Source organism: Chenopodium album, chromosome 7, assembly GCF_948465745.1.
Source record: "Chenopodium album chromosome 7, dcCheAlbu1.1, whole genome shotgun sequence".
Taxonomy (NCBI): Eukaryota; Viridiplantae; Streptophyta; class Magnoliopsida; order Caryophyllales; family Amaranthaceae; genus Chenopodium; species Chenopodium album.
The window spans coordinates 72,670,721-72,690,061 of NC_137840.1; the positions used below are offsets into that span (position 1 = coordinate 72,670,721).

At 29.9% G+C, this 19,341-nt stretch overlaps 3 protein-coding genes across 4 annotated transcripts; all 3 read right to left on the reverse strand.

Moving 5' to 3' along the window:
- Positions 1 to 415: 415 nt before the first annotated feature.
- Positions 416 to 1,921, reverse strand: LOC145638430 (uncharacterized). The gene is made up of 4 exons (XM_081689397.1): positions 1,555 to 1,921; positions 1,139 to 1,280; positions 901 to 994; positions 416 to 798 (listed from the first exon to the last, which is right to left on the reverse strand). Exons 1-4 carry the CDS (start codon positions 1,707 to 1,709, stop codon positions 530 to 532), a joined length of 660 nt encoding a protein of 219 aa, XP_081545523.1. The 5' UTR covers positions 1,710 to 1,921; the 3' UTR covers positions 416 to 529.
- Positions 1,922 to 2,577: 656 nt separating this feature from the next.
- On the reverse strand, positions 2,578 to 7,664 carry LOC145639474 (serine carboxypeptidase-like 17). Its single transcript, XM_081690720.1, has 14 exons — positions 7,396 to 7,664; positions 6,592 to 6,740; positions 5,472 to 5,575; positions 5,237 to 5,359; positions 4,932 to 5,034; positions 4,777 to 4,814; positions 4,487 to 4,591; positions 4,138 to 4,218; positions 3,845 to 3,919; positions 3,686 to 3,757; positions 3,458 to 3,588; positions 3,224 to 3,337; positions 3,082 to 3,136; positions 2,578 to 2,976 (listed from the first exon to the last, which is right to left on the reverse strand). Exons 1-14 carry the CDS (start codon positions 7,557 to 7,559, stop codon positions 2,893 to 2,895), a joined length of 1,398 nt encoding a protein of 465 aa, XP_081546846.1. The 5' UTR covers positions 7,560 to 7,664; the 3' UTR covers positions 2,578 to 2,892.
- Positions 7,665 to 9,185: 1,521 nt separating this feature from the next.
- On the reverse strand, positions 9,186 to 19,028 carry LOC145639473 (serine carboxypeptidase-like 13). 2 transcript variants are annotated; one of them, XM_081690718.1, is made up of 15 exons: positions 18,878 to 19,027; positions 18,277 to 18,494; positions 15,333 to 15,475; positions 15,126 to 15,229; positions 14,766 to 14,885; positions 14,568 to 14,670; positions 13,824 to 13,861; positions 13,492 to 13,593; positions 13,218 to 13,310; positions 12,597 to 12,671; positions 11,535 to 11,606; positions 11,222 to 11,355; positions 10,391 to 10,510; positions 10,092 to 10,146; positions 9,186 to 9,429 (listed from the first exon to the last, which is right to left on the reverse strand). In XM_081690718.1, exons 2-15 carry the CDS (start codon positions 18,462 to 18,464, stop codon positions 9,343 to 9,345), a joined length of 1,434 nt encoding a protein of 477 aa, XP_081546844.1. In that variant the 5' UTR covers positions 18,465 to 18,494; positions 18,878 to 19,027; the 3' UTR covers positions 9,186 to 9,342. The 2 variants fall into 2 exon arrangements, with proteins under 2 accessions (XP_081546844.1, XP_081546845.1); XM_081690719.1 differs by lacking the exon at positions 12,597 to 12,671 and having other exon boundaries at positions 18,878 to 19,028.
- Positions 19,029 to 19,341: the final 313 nt, after the last annotated feature.

Here is a 19,341-nt window from a genome sequence, read left to right on the forward strand (position 1 = left end):
CATTAAGCTTTACTGATCTGTGATTCTAGATCATTGCAAAAGGCATTCAGTGATTCGAATTCAGACAACAGACTGTAACTGCAAGACATTGATTTACAACTTTTTTTTTTTTTTTTTTTTTTTTTTTTTTACATTTGACGCACTTTACTTGTTAACTACTTAACTGTATGCAATTTTACAAGGTTTTATACAGACTACAGATAATTCCCATAGCATTATTCGACGAAAAATTATATGCCTAATTAGTTAGGAAACTATAGGTTACCGGATTACCTAAAGTAACATAATGAGCAAAAACTTGGGTTCAGGGTACTAACCAATCTTCGCCTTTGTTAGGTGCCTAATGGTTAAGCAATCAACCGGAATTATTTTTAGGAGCCGGGGAGCCAAGATCTATGCAGATTTTTCAAGAGGCTTGAATAGGTTGAAAATAATCCTTAATGTAGCTACACAAGTAGGATATCAACTGATTCCAATACTTAAAATATGCACATGTTAATAAGCCCAAACTAACCAGGGTTAATCACGATTATGCTCCATAGGCACGAGTTACAAGCACAATCATGAGAGTAATGGTAGAGAGAAGTACAGTCGAAACAATCATCTCCTCGAACCCATGTTTCAATTCAGGGTTTGTTGTGTTCTTGTTTTGGGAAGACTCGAAGCTCTTGCTGACTACAGACTTCAACGACTCAATCAGTTGCAAAACTTTTAGCTTCATGTTGTCCAAAATCCACTTTAAAATCATTGAAACCAAGGCAGGTTCTTCATCAGACCTCTGATGTCTGCTTGATTTTGCTGCATCAGCAATTCTTCAGTTAATCAGTAAAGAAAAATTCTAAATAAGTGCAGTGTTAATCAATGTCATGAAGTACTTCGTACAAAGTATCTGAAATGTACCTTGATTGACTGACTGACGGAACTCCTGAACTTCGTTATTGTTCATTACAGCATCCCACACAGCTTTATCAGATGATATCGAAACCACCATTCTCTGCATACAACAAAGATGTTTTACTCATTTGTTTTTCTTCTCATCCTTTGTTTTTAAGTTACGAGTTGTAAATTACTCCGTACTCTACACATTAGGGGATGATGCTAATTGCTAAAGGAAGAACAAATTAATCAGATAACTTACTTGAACATATGGAACTGTCTGTAGTAAGAGAAAGGCATCATAAACCCTCTGAAATCCAGTTGACTGTAGTTGATCACGGTTCAAGATAGGCTGAAGACGATCTAATATCGACATCGATGAAGAAAGCCCTTGCATCATGAAGCTGAAATTTTGAAAGGAACTCGATCAGACTATCTGTATGTTCTGTTTTAGCTTGTAAAACTCATCTTAATATCTTACTTTAAGAGGGGTTCTTTAGAATTTCAATATCCCATTTTTGTAATTGCTTATATCTCAATATCTCATGCATATTTCAGCAATTGGATGATTAATTTCACTCAAAAATCACAGCAAGCAACAAACCTTGAGAACTAGGTGAAGGCAACTAAATATTATGTACAAAAAAGGTCGGTCCAAAATCCAAATATATTCCATACCTTTGAAAGGCGGTAATTGCATATTCAACTTCGAGTCGAGTAGGAACAGAACCGAAAACAGAATCGACAGGAGAAGAAGAAGAAGAGGAAGTCGTTGGTGTAGCAATGTTTAAAGTGTCAGACTTTGAGGCTAAACTTGTTGGTCTACCACCCATTATCTTCTTCTTAGTTTGAGTTGTGTGTGTGTTTTTCTGTCATGTAATTTTAAGTGAAGGAGATACTACGGGGAATAAAAGTAGAGTAATTGCAAGTATTTTGTGACTTACTTCGTATGAGTTATGACAAAACATGTAGATAGATAGACGACTTTGTTAACTCATGGTTCTCAATTCATTTACTTGTTTAGAGTTTTTTTATTTTTTATTTTTATAAAAAGTTTTCAATGGTAATTTCTTTAAAAATTACAAAATGACCCTATTTTAGCATCTTTTCCTTTTCTTTCTTTTAGTTGTTCATCGGCTTGGGATTTCAATAACATGGACAATTGGACAAGAATAATAGTGGAAAGTGGAAACCATGAATACCTTAGTTTTACGTCGGAAATCAACATTTTTACTTAAAACATAATTTTCTAGCTCTTTTTATTGGTTCACACAAGACTCTTTCTTTGAAACCCAATTAATAAAAAGTGAAGCATTAATAAGTGTTTTATTCTCTCCTTTTCAAAATTAATGCCTCATATTGACTTTTTGCACTATTTACATACTCTAATAATATGAGGATTATACATAAAGATTTTTATAGTTATGTGCGTATTTGTTAAAATTGTTTCAATGTATTATTTCTAAATACTATCAATGTTTTTATTTATTATTATTTATCTTTATTGATAATTATAGATATTATTGGTCAAAGTTTTACATTGACATATGTACTCAGTCAAATAAATTTATTTTAAAACAAAAGGAGTTTCTTAAGTTTAGGTCATAGATTCAGACCAAACCAACTTATCTTATATTCACTCATTTCCTCACCTTATCCTATTAAAGTATAAAGACAATGATGTAAGGAGGTTCAAAATTTCAAATGCTTAATCATATAATATGTAACAGGCGCGAATACGCGATTATTTTATTAATAGTGAAATAGCTCTCTACTCTGATAATAAGGAAAGCAAGACCACTTTTATTTTCAAAGGAGGTTTCACCCTAAAATCAATTAATAACAAGTAAACTCACACAGATTTTCCTCAATATGCATACATACGGGTTAACAATAGGCAAAACCGCGGAATATGAAAGAAACATTTAAACTAGCACAAGGTGGATACTAACTTTGTTGATTACCTAGTGCACTTATTCCTAAGGCAAAAAAATTTCAAATTTAACTATCGCGACACTAGAGATAATCTTGTGCAACCCATCTTTGAATCATGAACAAACTTTCTCGAGGTTTATACTCTGAAGGGCAATGTCCTGCTCCCTACAATCACAAATCGATATTCAATTATTATAATTTTTTTTCCTGACCAAAAAACAGAAGAATTGATTAAGAGAAATAATACTGAATAATGTGTCTGATTTATACCTTAACTGTGGTAAATGTCAGATTGTAGTGCCCATTTGAATAATCTGTAACATATCTGCATAACACAATACTATATAGTCAATAAATTTCAGTGAAAAAATGTTATTTTTTCTAAAGAACAACAGAAGTACAAGCAAATTACCCAGCAACTTGGCCATTTACAACCCATGGCCTCCAATCATTATCAATTGGTACGTCGAGTTTCTTGATCCATCTCTGTGTGCCTACATATGTAGCACTCAGCTCTTGATCACCACTGTTAGATTATGAGCAAAATAGAACTTTGATTAATGAGGTTTATAAACTATAACCAAAGTAAATGAGGTTTATAAAGTTTTGGTATTGATGATTTGTAAGATCACTTGTATGTTGTTACCTGTATATAAGTGCTCTAATATGCTTGTTTGCAAGATATTGATGATCACCAAAGCTGTTGCGCATCATTGTTGAGTTGTATGTTCGAGTCCTCATGGTTAAGTTACATCGAGTCCAATGACCCACAGTTCCCTAAAATCAATTAAGGTTAGTGATGATATTATAGTTCATAACAACAATAATATGAACCATTTTCTGAGTTTTATTAACAGTTAGATAATCAGCTTACCTCCCGGACATGAAGTGCTTGTCGAACTTGAACATTATTTGCCCAATTATCGATGATCAAATTAAAGTTTTTCTATACCGCGAAAAGAAGACAAGGAAATGGTTATTGGTAGAAAGTACTACAGCTCGATCAAGGATGAAGAGCAATGGAATTACATACCCGACACCAATTGCTTGGGTACAAATCATTGCATTTTGACTCCAAAATATTATCATCATCTAATGGAGAAATAAACTGCATAAGAGGTAATTGTTAGTCCAATACTTTGATTGAATACTTCTCTTTCGAAAACACAGATCACATATACAAGAAGAGCTCATAAGATAGATGCTTAATAGCATGATAATAGGCATCTCTACTCAACATATCACAAACAAAAGAGCTCGAGCTATTATACTAGAAGAGACACGTTGCTTACATCAGCCACATATATGTAATCATACATCACTCACATCAATTACAGTCTGAGCATTATCTTCGCACTCTGCATTGCTGATATTCCAGTTCGGAGCACTACAACTTACTTTGGTTGACTGTAAAATGAAATGTAACAAACGATGAACAATTCTTTTCAACGAATTCAGCATAAAGCACCATAACTTACTTTGCTAACATTCTTTGAATTATACTCGTATCTGTTACTGTACTAACACTTTTACCTATGCTTACCTTGAGCAAGATGAAAAACCTTGTTACTCTTTGTTCAGTTAAGTTCACTCGAAAACACCTAGTGTTGACCACACTCATCGAATATAGTTATAAGTTTTCAACCATGAAAGATGCTGAGTTTCAAATGTGTACCTCATAAAGATCATCTGATAATAGGGATACACGATGAACAAAATCGATTCTCCCAATTAAATCACTCTCGTGTGGATCACTCACAGGACTTCCTAGAACATATCCCTGGATCAATAAAACGGTGAATACAAGTGCATCAATTTGTTAACCTTTTCTCCTCATCTATGTATAAAACAAACTATATAGTAGCATGGCAACAAAAATAAAGAGGATGAATGCAATATGCAATGTAAAAAGTTCTAAACAGTTCGATAAATACATAATAATCTCTTATGGAAAGAGTATCATACCTTAATATTGATTGATGAACCAGTTTCATCTTCATTCCCTAGATAACAAATACTTAAACAATAAGGGATAGAAATCGAAATGGACTACACACAAGTTTTTCTATTACTTTCTTTCAATATAATATAACACATTTGAATTACCAAAAGTTCAGTACCTTTTACAATCTCTTGCATGATGAATGGGACTATAAGTCCACAATACGAGCTACCACCAATGTAGAGAGGATTTTTTACAAATTGAGGATGTTCCACATAAAACTGCACGCATTTCATAAAAGAACTGGTGAAAACAACGATTTTAACAAGACTGGACAATGATATTACGATAGTTTTATAAGCTAAAAGCCATTTACTACCAGCGTGCACCAACTGGTAAATTTACATATTATCAGCCATCAGTTGGATTCTAGGCAGTACTTGAGCAGATCAACTTCAGTGCTACAGTAAGGGGTTCACTGACCTTTCGTAGAAATTCGTAGATCTGTTTTGATGCTTTTATATCAGTAGTATAGTAAGATTCAGCAGTTGTGGAATAAGAGAATCCGGTGCCTACAGGTGACTCTAGAAATAGTATGTTGACTACCTGTTATTAAGAAAAGGAACAGAAGGACACCACATTTCTTTAGTTATATAGTCTAATATCACATGATGATTAAGAATCAACCAATTGTATCATACATATATTGTATATACACCTTGTTCCAAGAGTAGGGATTTAATTGAAGAGCCGGTAGATCAGTCTCCCAGGTAGATGTAGTACGGTTGAAATATACTCCTGTATAGTTGAACGATAATGGACCTGTGTGGTTGAAGTACCATATATTAAACATAGAAACCTTCATCATAAAAAACTATCATACAAAGTATAAATTTGATCAATTCAGAAACTATATGTCCATTGTCCAGTTGTAAGCAGAGAAGAATGTTTCAAAAAGTATACAGCCATTCTGAAACATAATACTAAGAGTCTGTTCTCTTCATCTTAATTTCAATTCCTAATTTCCTTCTCACATAAACAATTCATTTTAGTTCAGTTCAGTTCAGCACAGCTCCAATCAGTTCAGTTCAGTTCAGTAAATCAGAATAGGCCCTAAACCACATTAATTCAGTCATCCTGGTTGAATAGAATGCAGAAGATGAGGCATATATAATTCAAGCACAATAGACAAAGGAATCTCATATGAAATGAGGAAATATTGGAAAGGACTAGTATTCGATATAACAACTCTAAAAGTAATGGCTAAGAATAACACTGGGCCTATGAAAATTGGCAGGAAGCGATCATAAGGGATCTAACTCGTCAAAGAATATATGCATATGCATATGCATATGCATATGCCAATGTCAATACTTTATAGACCATGCTCATCCTAATTCTAAATTTCTTTTATTGCCCCAGTCAATTGATGCATTCTAGTCATCTTAAGCTATAAAGCGTCAAAGCAATGTTCACCAACTCTTCTATACACATGATAATTATAGCCCATCTTATTTGAAAGCGAGACAATAAAGCAAGGAAAGAGAGGTTCTAATCCTATATTTGGTATCAATCAAGACTGTGGCGAATCTAATAACATGAGACACCAAGGATCGGATCATATCAAGCAGCAAGCGTGCTGATTCTTTACTAAGATTTCGGAATGTTCTATCTTCTATATTGTTAGTCATTCCTGGACTCCAAGCACATTGTTACTCTTTCAAAAATTACTCCAACAAAGTTACATCACATTCTAATTTGGTTACTAGGGAATTTAGCTTTAACTAATAGAAATAAGGACTATTTAGTACTATCAAATAGAGAAAACATCAAGTTACCAATATGTTCAAAAAAAATTGCAGACAGGGAAGTGCAACCAGGTCCTCCAGTGAGCCATAGCATAAGTGGATCGGTTTCCGGGTCTCGGTTGGACTCAATAAGGTAGTAAAATAGCTGCACCTCCTCCCCCTTCCCCACTCCAATATATCTACAATTACAACATTCATGGTCCATCATAAAACCCAAGCTTAAGAATATTAACATTAATACATTAGATAATGTTATCCTATAGTAAAATGTGCTCAAATCCAACGCTATATGACCCAATTAATTCAAAGTTAAGTAGACCTAGCAAAAATTGTGAAAAGTTACTAAACAAATATGCACTTCAAACCAAAATTGGGTCAAAACAACCTTAAAAACAAACATAACCCAAACACAAAAGATCAAAACTTGAGACATTTATTGCATAAATAAATGTGTTTTTGCCTAGTATAAATATCAATAATTACTAATGTTATCATTTATTAACTAAAATAGTAAATGAAAATTATAAAGAGTTTGAAAATTTGTAAATTTTTATTGAAACTAATCTAACAAAATCGTACATATTTAAACGTTACATACATCATAAGATACAGTCTAATTAAAATATGTATCAAGCCAAATCATCTATTGCAATCAGTATCAAACATAACTACCAAGACAACATGAAATCCCCAATTCGAAAAATTCACTATAAAATGATAATCTTACAAAAAATTGAATATTCAAGAAGCAGCTTTAGATTATACAGAATAATTAGCATAAATAAAATATAGATTATAAAATAAAATAAAGAAGTAAAATAGTGAACTGCATACCCAGTATGAAGCTTGAAAGGTAGATTTCCAGGAAACCCAGGTAAAGATTTGACGAGTTTTGAATGTGAATTTGGTAAATTAATCGAATTTAAAGGTAATAATTTGAACAATAAAATCAGAAGAAAAACAGAGCAACTCTGTTTACTAAAATTACTCTGCTTCATAATTGGTAAAATTAATGGTAATTTGAGTCACTAATCATAATATTTGACTGTTTAAGAGTGAGTTTTGTGGGTTTTAAGGAAGGAAGGCCTTTATTGGTGTTTCCCTGAATTGGCCAGGTTTTCTCTTATCAACTCTTTTCTGTCTTTTGCCCTAAAGTTGACAACTCTCAATGGAAAACCAACACGTGTGTTATACTTCTTCCATTTTATACGAAGTAATACGGAGTATCCCTATTTAAAATCTTTTTGTGTAAATTGATAAGGGAAGAATATTGAGATAAATGCATTTGGGCCATTTAAATAGGTGGAAGAATTAAAAAAATGTAAAAAACAAAAGTAGTCGAGACAATAGGAGGGGAGAGAATATGAAATTAATAAAGTGCGCTTTATGAGGGTCCACTAATTGAGATAAATGAATTAAATATTGTTTAAGTTTTTCAAATAAGGAAATTGAACAAGTAATTAAAAACGGTCGCAAAATGAAAGTGAAACAAGTATTTAAAAACGGATGAAAAATTTTGGAACAAAGAGCACATTGGGACTTTTTTTTTTTTGGAGTGAGGCCATTAAAATGAGGGTGTTATGGGAAAATAATGAGAATATGTGAGGAATTAAAATAGAAAGTGCCAACATCATTTTGAAAACCCAAAATGAAACACAAGAACATCATTTTAGAGCAAAGGGAGTATGTTTTTATAAAAAGGTTACTCCCCTTTTCTTTTTCTTTTTTTTTTTTTTTCTTTTTTTTAATTTTTTTTTAATTTTTTTTTTCTTTTTTACATATGTATTTCATATGATTAATAATTATTGCAACTTCTCCATATTTATCATTACATTATTTTATTACTCGTATTTCTTTCTCCCACTAATCTCAATACACATACTTGCTACTTGCTACTTGCTAGAGTCCAATTTACAAAATTAGTACACTCTTTTCGTATGAATAGATCATACTCCTGCTATCAATAAATGATGTCATTGTTTTGACTTTTAAAGTCAAATTTTAACAAATATGATAAGAAAATTTCATTAATATTTATTTTGTATAAAATATAGAGTTGTGCCCAGTTAATTCCCCAGATAAACAAAGGTATAATCGTCTTTTCAAGTACTAGTGGGGGAGGGGTACATGCGCCTTTTCATATACTAGTTGAGGGGTACATGTGTAATTTCCTAAATACAAGTTGCAAATAGTAATTGAATAGCTGACCGAAAGTACTGAATAAATGACCACGTTTTTTAATATATTTACATAAATGTCACCAGAAAAATTCGTTTATCTGGCAAATAAACTTGTATTTGCCGTAAAATATAGCAATGTGATAATCATTACAGATATGCCACCAAATTAACACAAATTCGTTTATATAGCATATAAACTTGTATTTGCCGTAAAATATAGCCATGTGATATTCATTACAAAAATGCCACTAGATTAACAAAAATTCGTTTATTTGACGGTTAAACTTGTATTTGCCTAAAATATAGCAATGTGATATTCATCTCAATGATATGAATATTTTTAAGGTCAAATATAAGTTTTAATGCTCCCGTTAACACTCGTTGGCGAGATTCTTTTAGTGATATATAAAGTTAAAGATATTAATGGTCGAAAGTGTATCTTGATTGTTGAAGATATTAGAATAATTGATACTCCGTATTAGTGAATTTTGAACGGACATGCTTTAAGTTTTAAATAAAGTTTGTCTAACATAAGCCAATATACTTCATGAAGTGCAAGGTACAAATTCTACAAATGATAATGTTGACCATATTCGTGAAATTATGATAGAGTACTAAATGCGATCCATCTTTCAAACATCGTAAAACATTCTCGCGGCTTATACTCGGGTGCAACATGGCCTGCTCCCTACAAAAATAGCAATTTGATTATACAATGCTACAAATTTAATAATGTCTTAATAGTATGATTTCTCAATTGCAAAAATAATCAATTTAAGCTCTATTTGAATTGGAATAATACATAATCCTAATTCCTAAATTGGTCATATGTATTAAAATCAATATATTAGTATATTTTTTTTAATGATTAATTATTAAATTTTAATTTAAGCAAGTTATTTAAAAAAAAAAAATTGTTTTTGTCAACTATATAAATAAGCAATAATACTTACCATTTTTATGTTGATACATAATTACGGAATAATTCGGAAATATATAATCTTTTTCAAGAAGATATAATTTTAGAGAAATATTTTTTAAGAATATGATCTTGATCAAATATTCTATGTTACTTCACTTTTGTTCGATAATTAACAATTTTTATATTTTATGCTATAAAAAATTAATTTATCAAAAGAAAATATAGGGTAATTAAAATAACCGTGCATGACACGGGACCTAACCTAGTAATTATATATATATATATATATATATATATATATATTTTATCAGACCTAGTAATTATATATATTGTATACCAAGTATAAGAAAATAAATAAATAAAGAAATTATATATATATATATTTTTTTGAACAAATAAACAAATTTTGTGGAAGGGCCGTTTTATACCTTAATTGTAGTGAATGTCAAATTGAAGTAGCCATTTGAATACTCACTTACATATCTGCATAATTTCATAAAGCAATAGATTAGTAATGACCTTCATGCAAGTGTGTTTATAATTATTTAACACTGCCAATAATAGATACCATCAATAATAATAAATACTTAAAAGCAAATGAGAAATTTTAATATCAAACCAAATTAGATTTATGTAGGAATTGAAGATCACTCACTATTCTTAAATTGTAGTTATAAGCGATTAATTTCAACATAAACAAAAATATATTCTCTCAATGAATAATTACCCTGAAACTTGGCCATTATTAAGAAACCAAGGCCTCCAATAATCATCATTTGGTACAATATTAAGCTCCTTGATCCATTTCAATGTGGACACATATGGAACACTCATATCTTGGTCACCACTGTTACACAAATTTAAATCAAAGTAATTATTGTCAATGTTACAAAAAGATTATTGAAAATAAAAAGTGTGGCGGAGTCAGCGTAAATTTATATGCATGTATTTTAACATGTAATGGTCGTTTGAAATATGACTACCAAAATATTTTAATGATAAAATAATATGATTGGTTCATTTTTTCCCTTTTTTTTTTTTTTTTTGAGGAACATTTTTTCACATTATAATATGGACACATTTAGTCTTTTAAAATCTACAATGCAAACATGATTATTGAAGATTTTAATCCAATTTTTTATTTTAAGGAATTATAAAATTACAATTAAAATTACATGAATGAAACTCAAATTGGATAAATAAAAAGATGTTGATGATATTGTTTCATTGAAAAAAAAAAAAAAAAAACTTTACTACTTGAAGAAAAACAAGTTAATTATGAACTGCAATATGCATAGTGCATAATCAATTGAACATTATGATAATCATATTTCAATCGATCACTATAAAATTTTCAATTATTGTCAAGGTTGTTGAAAACAGACCAATTAAGAAAAGGATGGAAAAGAGAGTGAGGGATAGCTCAATTGGTTAGAGCTTCCCTCCCGATTTCAAGAGATCTTGGGATCGAATCTCACCCCCGCCCTTGTGGCTCTCTAAACACCAAAAAAAAAAAAAAGGATGGAAAATATAAACCAAGCAGTAGTATATGGACTACCTGACGATTAGTGCCCTGAGAGGTTGGGTGGTAAGATTCTGATGATATATGATGCTACTGTCGATATCTTTATCGTACTTAAACACATCAAATATTGCATGACCACGACAACGAATCCATTGGCTAATCGTTCCCTAAACATGCATACATAATCTCAAGAAAATAAAACATTGGCTATACTTTGATATGTACGTATCAAAGTTTAAGCCAAAATTTGAAATGACATGTAAAGAAAATAAAGATAGAACAAGATTATGAAATCTTAATAACTTATTGAAGAGTAATGGATGGATTAAATTATACGGAGTATTACCTCTTGAACATGAAGAGCTGCTTGGACATTAATGTTATTTGCCCACTGGTTAGCAATCTTATGATCATTTTCCTACAAAAAAAAAAAAAAAAAAAAAAAAAAAAAACCATTTAATTGATAGTTTTGTTCTTAACATAATTAATCATCCCAACTATAATTTGAACCATTGTAAATAAACCCTTGCTGTATTTATTATTACATGTTAGGTTGTTAGTTTGCTACGGGTACCTTAAATTAAGTATTAATAAAAACTACAAATCATACATAATATAAACCATCAAATGCAATCAAGGAATTCAAGCTTGATCACATAATAGTAATCAAGTAAAAACAAAAAAACCAAAAAATAATAAATAAATAAATAAATAATACAAAGGGTGTACTCCGATGTATAGCAACTAAATCCCATTTCAATGTGAATAAGGGTCTATTCATATTTACTGAACTGAACTGAACTGATTGGAGCTGAATTGAACTGAACTGAAATTAAGTAAATGTGAACAGGCCCTAATTCATATTTATTGAACTGAACTGAACTGATTGGAGCTGAATTGAACTGAACTGAAATTAAGTAAATGTGAACAGGCCCTAAGTCACATGGATTTAGGGTATTTGCAACGAATTAATTAATGCTTATTTACCTAAGCACAAATATTATAAATCTATTTGTATATCTTTAAAAAAAATACTTCGTATATATAATTAGATGTATAATAATATACAAAGTATAAGCATGATTAAGGCTATATTTTAATTTGTTCACTTTATTTACACTTATTTAAGGTGTAATAAGTTCAAATCGGGAAAAATAAGTTATGATAAGGCGAACCTAATACAAATTACAACTAAAATAAGTTTTAATAAGATGTACTGTATTAAATAGTTCAGATAAGTGAATATTAGATAAATAGAACACAGTCTAAAATTATAATCTCCAAATTTGAAAGAAATATTGACATGAAAAGTTGAGAATAATTATACAGATAAATAAATGTTGACAATGCAAAGTATAGTATTGCAACAGGAAGAAGAGAAAAGATTAAAGCAATGGTACGTACGTACCCGACACCAACGATTTGGCGATGAATGGGTGCATTTAGGATCCAGTATATGCTGGTCTTCTAGTACATCGATACACTGCATCAGTATTATCTAGTTATAAAATATAATTTACTATTTTGTGGTTAAAATAGTACTTCAATTTTATTAATCTTGTTAAAAAAAATAAAATAAAGGTTTTACATCAAACATTGATAAATTTAGATAAGCTTATGAAAATAAGTTTGAACAACGATTTATTAGAGCTATTATTCGGATCAGTTTATTATATAAAATAGGATAATGATATAGGTAGCCCTTAAGGCTATATAAAAACAATAAATAATTAATTTCCTAAATTGAAATTAAGTTGGGAATTTATATAAAAATTACACACAAATCGGTATAATAAATGTTAAGGGGTATGTTAATAAATGTTAAGGGATATATAGTGTCTTTGATCTTGTTTTGGCCGAACACACCCTTAATAGATGTATACGAGATTGTGTATTATATATTTTTGGTTTTTGAAAATGAGATTGCTTTATAAATAATGCAGTATGAAACTATGGATTGGTGAAAATATGTACTAAGGAAGAAAAAAAAAAAAAAAAAAAAAAAAAAAAAAGAAAAGGAACCACTCACATTTGATACATCTTCAAGAAACTTGTTGCACAGTGCATTACTCTTATTAGCATAATTTGTCCGATAATCTCCATTGCAGCTTAATTTGGCAGACTAGCAATTGAAGAATACATGATGCATTATTAGTGAAATAATTTATTTATTTATTTTTTTTTTTAGAAAATGAGTGAAATTATAAATATTTAAAGAACTAACATTTTAACAAATTAAATATTTTAAAGAATTACGTACATAAATATCTCGTTATATAGAAAATTAAGTAATAACGTCTAACCTTATATAGCTCATCGGATATAAGAGACACGCGATGAGCATATTCAACTTTCTTTTGATCATCAAGGTACCAAGCAGTGAGTGGATTTACGAGAATATATCCCTTAATGCATATATTACCAAGAGAAAATAATTATATTTAATTTTTTTAAAAAAGTGGCAGATCGAATAAAAATGAACAAATGGAGCATATACAAAGTATATACTTGAATAATGCGTGCATTACTCCTTCCGTCCCTTAATTATATTCTTACTTCTAGCATTTATCCCTCACATAATTAATGGAGAGAAGTAGGAATCTAATTAAGGGATGAAGGGAGTATTATGCCATACCTGAAGATTAAATTTTGGTCCAATACTCGCTTCATTTCCTAAAGGATGCAAAACTCAAGGAAAAAGTTACAAGAATATCACAATGACTAGGTTAGATACCGTGTCATGCACGGTGATCGTTATACATTATTAATAGATACATATTATAATCATAAATTAGTCGAGGAATAATAAAAGTATGTGATATGTTAAATTTTAATTGTACCTTCTAATACACAATTAAAAATAAAAGTAGGTAAAAAAATCCGACCAATATTTTTTTGTTGTTGTAAAACAGATCACAAAATTATTTTAAGAATAAAATTTTTGGTATATAATTGTCCAATTATCTGTTTTAGAAAATTTATTTGTGAAGTCTTTTTGTTTTAAATATACTACATTAATATGGAATAATATGTACAACAAATAATATTATTTTTGAAATTGATTTGTTTCCTTAATTAATAGAAAAATAATAATAGTTAAGGACACACCAGGAGATGACACGTGTCATTGCTGGTAGGTGTGACTTTTAGTATATATTATATTGATGATTATTGATATCTTAGCTAGAAAAGCAAAGACCTTATATTTGGCAAAGTTATGATTTATAAGATTAAAATCCAAAGTTTGCATTATTTTAGAAACCATATAGTAATTGGTTTGAGTAATGTCAATGTATTGCATGAATATAAAATCAAAATTACAATACTAATAAGATTGTTGAATAATTATGAGTAAATTTATATGGGAATGAATAAGTACCTTTTACAATCTCCCATGTAAGAGATGGGACAACTTTTCCCCCATATGAAGCACCAGCTATGTAAAGAGGGTTTCTTGCAAATTTAGGATGCTCAATAAGCCACTGTATGCATCACACTTCAGAAATAAAAATAACCAATAATTTGAAACTTCATATTTTAGGCTATTTTTTCCCCCCTACATATGTAATAAACTAACCTTTTTCAAAAACTCGTGTGCTTGTTTTGATGTCTTTGTATCACTTGGGTAATAAGATTTGTTAGTTGCATAAGAGAATCCAGCGCCGGCAGGTGAATCTAGAAATATTACGTTTGCAACCTAAAACGTTGATTGAATAATTATTTTGAAACTTTTTACAACCTAAAACTGTTTTTTTGGTGTTTATTAGAGAGCCACAATGGCGGGGGTGAGAACCGATTTCAGGATCTCCTGAAATAGGGAAAGAAACACTAACCACTTGAGCTATCCCTCACTCTCACACCAATGTACAAACTGTTAATTACAAATAGATGAATAAAAAAACTAGGGTAATTAGATAATTGGATTAGAAATATATACCTTGGTCCAAGAATAAGGATTTAATTCAAGTCTTGGTATATCAACCTCCCAAGTTGATGTTGTATAGTTGAAATCAATTCCCGTAAAATTGAAGGATAAAGGCCCTTTATTTGTTGCATTATCATTACAAAAAAGGCTATTAGATAATTAATTACCAAGTTTCTTAATGAATCAAATATAAAACAAAGTTACTGATTGTGAATTTACCAATATGCCCAAAAACAAGATCAGTAAAGGAAGAACAACCAGGACCTCCAGCAAACCAAACCAAAATTGGATCTGTTTCTGGGTTTTTCTCAGATTGTGTAAAATAGTAAAATAGTTGCACTTCTCCCCAAACTTCAATATATCTGTATTGATCAAAATTAAATCAACTTATGAATAAACTTGCAATTGTTTATATTTTAGTTTGTCGCATTTACATTTTTTTCCCACTATTTCTAATGCACATAAATTTGGTCTTAAGGTACATATTAAATAATCTAATCATATATATATATAACTAATATATAAAGCTAAACTTTTAGCCAGGCGACGAGTTAGCGACACTTGGCGTTTCAACTTTTCGCCAAGTGTCGCGCCACGTAGGATAAAGTTATATAGAATTCAATTTGTAGGATATAAAAGTTAATTTTAGAATTCTATTTTCAATCAAATTTGGATAGAATTTTAGGATAAAATTGTTAATTTAGAGTTTTATTTTCGATAAAATACCAATATTTCATATATACAAATTAAATTATAATTTTATTAAAAAAAAAATTATAACACTAAAGGAATTAACTCAAAATGCACCACATCCATTATTTATAATATATTCTAATCAATTAAAACAATATACTTTACAATCTAATATATTGAATTTTATTACTGTGTGTACACCTGTCAATCGGGTCAGGTCACGAGTCATTTCGGACAGGGTCATTATTTCTGGTTACGGGTCAAGAAATGTTTTTCACCAATGTTATTATTATTAGTCATTACATGCCTACTATATAGTTTAAATCATCACAATAACACATCAATTCCTAACTAATTTTGTATCAATGATATGTTTTAAAATTTGACATATAGATTAAAATTTTATCTTATTCAATAAACAACCCGAGCATCGCACGGGCACAAAACTAGTATATATAAATAAAGTAGGCATTTTTCGGGAGCATTTGAAGCGCCACGTAAGCAAAGGTATTATTTTGTCCAATGTAAAATTAGATTAATAATTTATTTTATAATTAAAAAATTTACTCGCCACCTAAGCAAAGTGACGAATAAGATTTAAGAATTTTGACACATTGGTAAAAACAATGAATATAGAATAATTAAAATTTAAATTACTTTTTCTTTCAAAAAAATAATTTAAATTACTTTTAAAACCCAATAATTATCTTCTCTAAAAAAAAAAAGTAATAATTATCTTTTTTATATGTATGGATGCAAATTTTAAATCGCAAATATCTTTAATCTCTCCCTAGAAAATATTGTAAAAATTTGATTTTAATAATGTAATTATCAGGACGAGTAAAACTAAATCTCCTATGACTAATTTCCCATAATATTGTATAGTTAAACGATTATAAATGAGACTAACATTTTAAACAAAACGAGTATATTAAATAAAAATAAACGCATAGGTAGAAGACTTATTTTGATCAATAAAAAAACGAGATTTGTCATTTATATTGTGAATGAAAAATTTAAATTGTCACATAAGCAAAATGAGTGAATAAGGTTTGGGATTTTAAATTCAAGCGTCACATAAAATAAATAAATAAAACAAAAGATAACTTTAGTGTAAAAATTAAAAAAAATTATCTTTTGATATTAGGAATTTTATCCATATATTTAGTGAATGATCTTCATAAATATACACAGTTTTAAATTAAATAAAATGATTACTAGAACCGTGCATCGCACGGGCTTACACCTAGTAATAACTGTTAGAGGACCAACTCAACCAAAAGCTTAAACTGATCACTCCCCCTCACATGAAAGGCCCTTTGGGCTTTAGTGTCACGCTGGCTCCGATACCATGTTAGAGGACCAACTCAACCAAAAGCTTAAACTGATGGTTGAGGCCCAGGAATATGTTTTATACTCTATCAATTACTTTGCACTAATTTTATAAAAAGTTACTTCGTACACAAACTTTTAAATAAAACGGATGTTCAGTAAATTACTGAACATCCGTTATAAAGTGACAATAAAATGTGCAAAAGTTACACTAAAACGCACAAAAGTTACTCTGACATATATAAGAGTTATATATGCTTCATTGATAAATTTGACAAAAGTGACACTAAATTTGACAAAAGTGACACTAAATCTGACAAAAGTGTACCCGATGTACAGTAAATTACTGAAAACCGGATGTATACAAAAGTTTTCCTACTTCGTATTATATTGAATTGATCTACACATCGAAACAAACTTAATAAGTTATCGCATCACCTTTTTTTTCCTTACATAATAAATCGATTTTTGTCTTCCAACTGAACATAAACTCTATATTGTTGACTAGTTTTCAACCTATGCTAGGAAATATAAGTTTGCATTGGATTAATAAAGTTAATAATAATAAGTATAAATAAGAGTTGATGAGGGCGTGAAACTGAAAGATATTATCATTTAAACACTGTACAACTTAATATCAACAAGTATTACTCAATCCGTGTTTTAATAAGTGTCAAAATTTGACCGGCACATAGTTTTAGGCAATATAATTGACTTAAATAAAATAAGAGGTGAATGGGGTAGTTAGAGTATTGAAAAATTGTAAAAGAAAGCGATAGTTGGGTTAATAGTTTATTGAAAAGTAATGAAGTGTAAGGGCCTGTTCTTATTGACTGAACTGAACTTATTAGAGCTGAGCTGAACTGAACTGATTAGAGCTGAATTGAACTGAAATGAATATTTTATAAGAGAAGGAAATTAGGAGCTGAACTGAACTTATTAGAGCTGAACTGAACTGAACTGAAAATAATCGCATCAGAAGAGACCCTAACACTTATTAAAACACAACCGGATTTGGTAAGTGTAACACTTATTAAAACACGGAGGGAGTATTAGAATCGCTGAAGAGTCAAACTATTATAGGTTGAGATATCCGCGTATAAACATATGAATCTATAAAAGTATATGGTATACCTACCCAGTTTCGAGAGTGAAAGGGAGTTTTCCGGGAAATCCAGGCAGAAATTCAACAATTGTAGATTCCGATTCCAATGTTTTTGTTGTGGCATGATGAGGATAATTGGACAATGCCAATGATACCAAACTCATCAATATTACTATCACTTCAACATAGTAAGCTACAACCCTTGATGCTAGCTTACTCATTTATGCATGATACGCTTGTCGCCTTTCTGCCTACAAAGTATATTAATGCATAGTTTAATTATACATACTCAACATGAAACAAACAAGATAACACTTAAAAATTATAAAAAAAAAAAAATAACAAAGTTATTCTAAAATTATCAATCAAGACACATTAATGATAATACACACGAAGTTACTTATTTGGGGTTGCTCGGTTGGTCATGGATTACTCAATTAGTAAGAGATTACTCAATTGGTTAGGGGTTGTCCGTTAAGTGTTTTAGTGTAGTGTGTTACAGTCGACCACACAGTGTACTCAGCCACACAGAAAACATAATAATAATAATAATAATAATAATAATAATAATAATAATAATAATAATAATAATAATAATAATAATAATAATAATAATATAGAGTAGAGAGCTCACCAGGTTTATATAGCACTTCTGGAAAAAAAAATTGTGGAGAGCGCCTCTTATTTCACTATAAACAGCAAAATGAGTAATGGTTATTTGCTTATTTCTATTTATTGGAAAAAAAGAAAACAGATGGTATTATGGTGATACCAACTACTTCATACTCACTGTATAAAATTTAATAAATGAGTGGACCAATAATAAAAAAAATGAGTGGATCAAAATCTAAGATTATTCATCTTAAAATTTAAGAGGGCGTGGACATATAGGATACGGCAAATCAAAATAATTACTATATAACTTACGTTTCAAAAGCATATGAATCAAATTATTATGATTGGTATGCACTTTTTTCGATAAATGATTACTATAGTACAAATAATGTCCTTAATTTGCAACTAATATGTAACGAAGGAAACAATTTGAAAAGTGATCAACAGTGTAACGATAAGGGACTACAGTACAATAAATAGGCA

Bases quoted from the DNA above. Each gene is read 5' to 3' on its own strand.
- LOC145638430 (XM_081689397.1), bottom strand. From the start codon at position 1,709: ATGGGTGGTAGACCAACAAGTTTAGCCTCAAAGTCTGACACTTTAAAC. The intron at 995-1,138 runs GTAAGTTATCTG...TGTTGTATGCAG, and splicing joins AGACAGTTCCATATGTTCAA to AGAATGGTGGTTTCGATATC. The intron at 799-900 runs GTACATTTCAGA...TTGCTGATGCAG, and splicing joins CCGTCAGTCAGTCAATCAAG to CAAAATCAAGCAGACATCAG.
- LOC145639474 (XM_081690720.1), bottom strand. From the start codon at position 7,559: ATGAAGCAGAGTAATTTTAGTAAACAGAGTTGCTCTGTTTTTCTTCTG. The intron at 3,338-3,457 runs GTAACAACATAC...ATAATCTAACAG, and splicing joins ATTAGAGCACTTATATACAG to TGGTGATCAAGAGCTGAGTG. The intron at 2,977-3,081 runs GTATAAATCAGA...TTGTGATTGTAG, and splicing joins TGACATTTACCACAGTTAAG to GGAGCAGGACATTGCCCTTC.
- LOC145639473 (XM_081690718.1), bottom strand. From the start codon at position 18,464: ATGAGTAAGCTAGCATCAAGGGTTGTAGCTTACTATGTTGAAGTGATA. The intron at 15,476-18,276 runs GTAGGTATACCA...TGATCAATACAG, and splicing joins CCTTTCACTCTCGAAACTGG to ATATATTGAAGTTTGGGGAG. The intron at 10,511-11,221 runs GTAGTCCATATA...TTTGTGTAACAG, and splicing joins CTCAGGGCACTAATCGTCAG to TGGTGACCAAGATATGAGTG.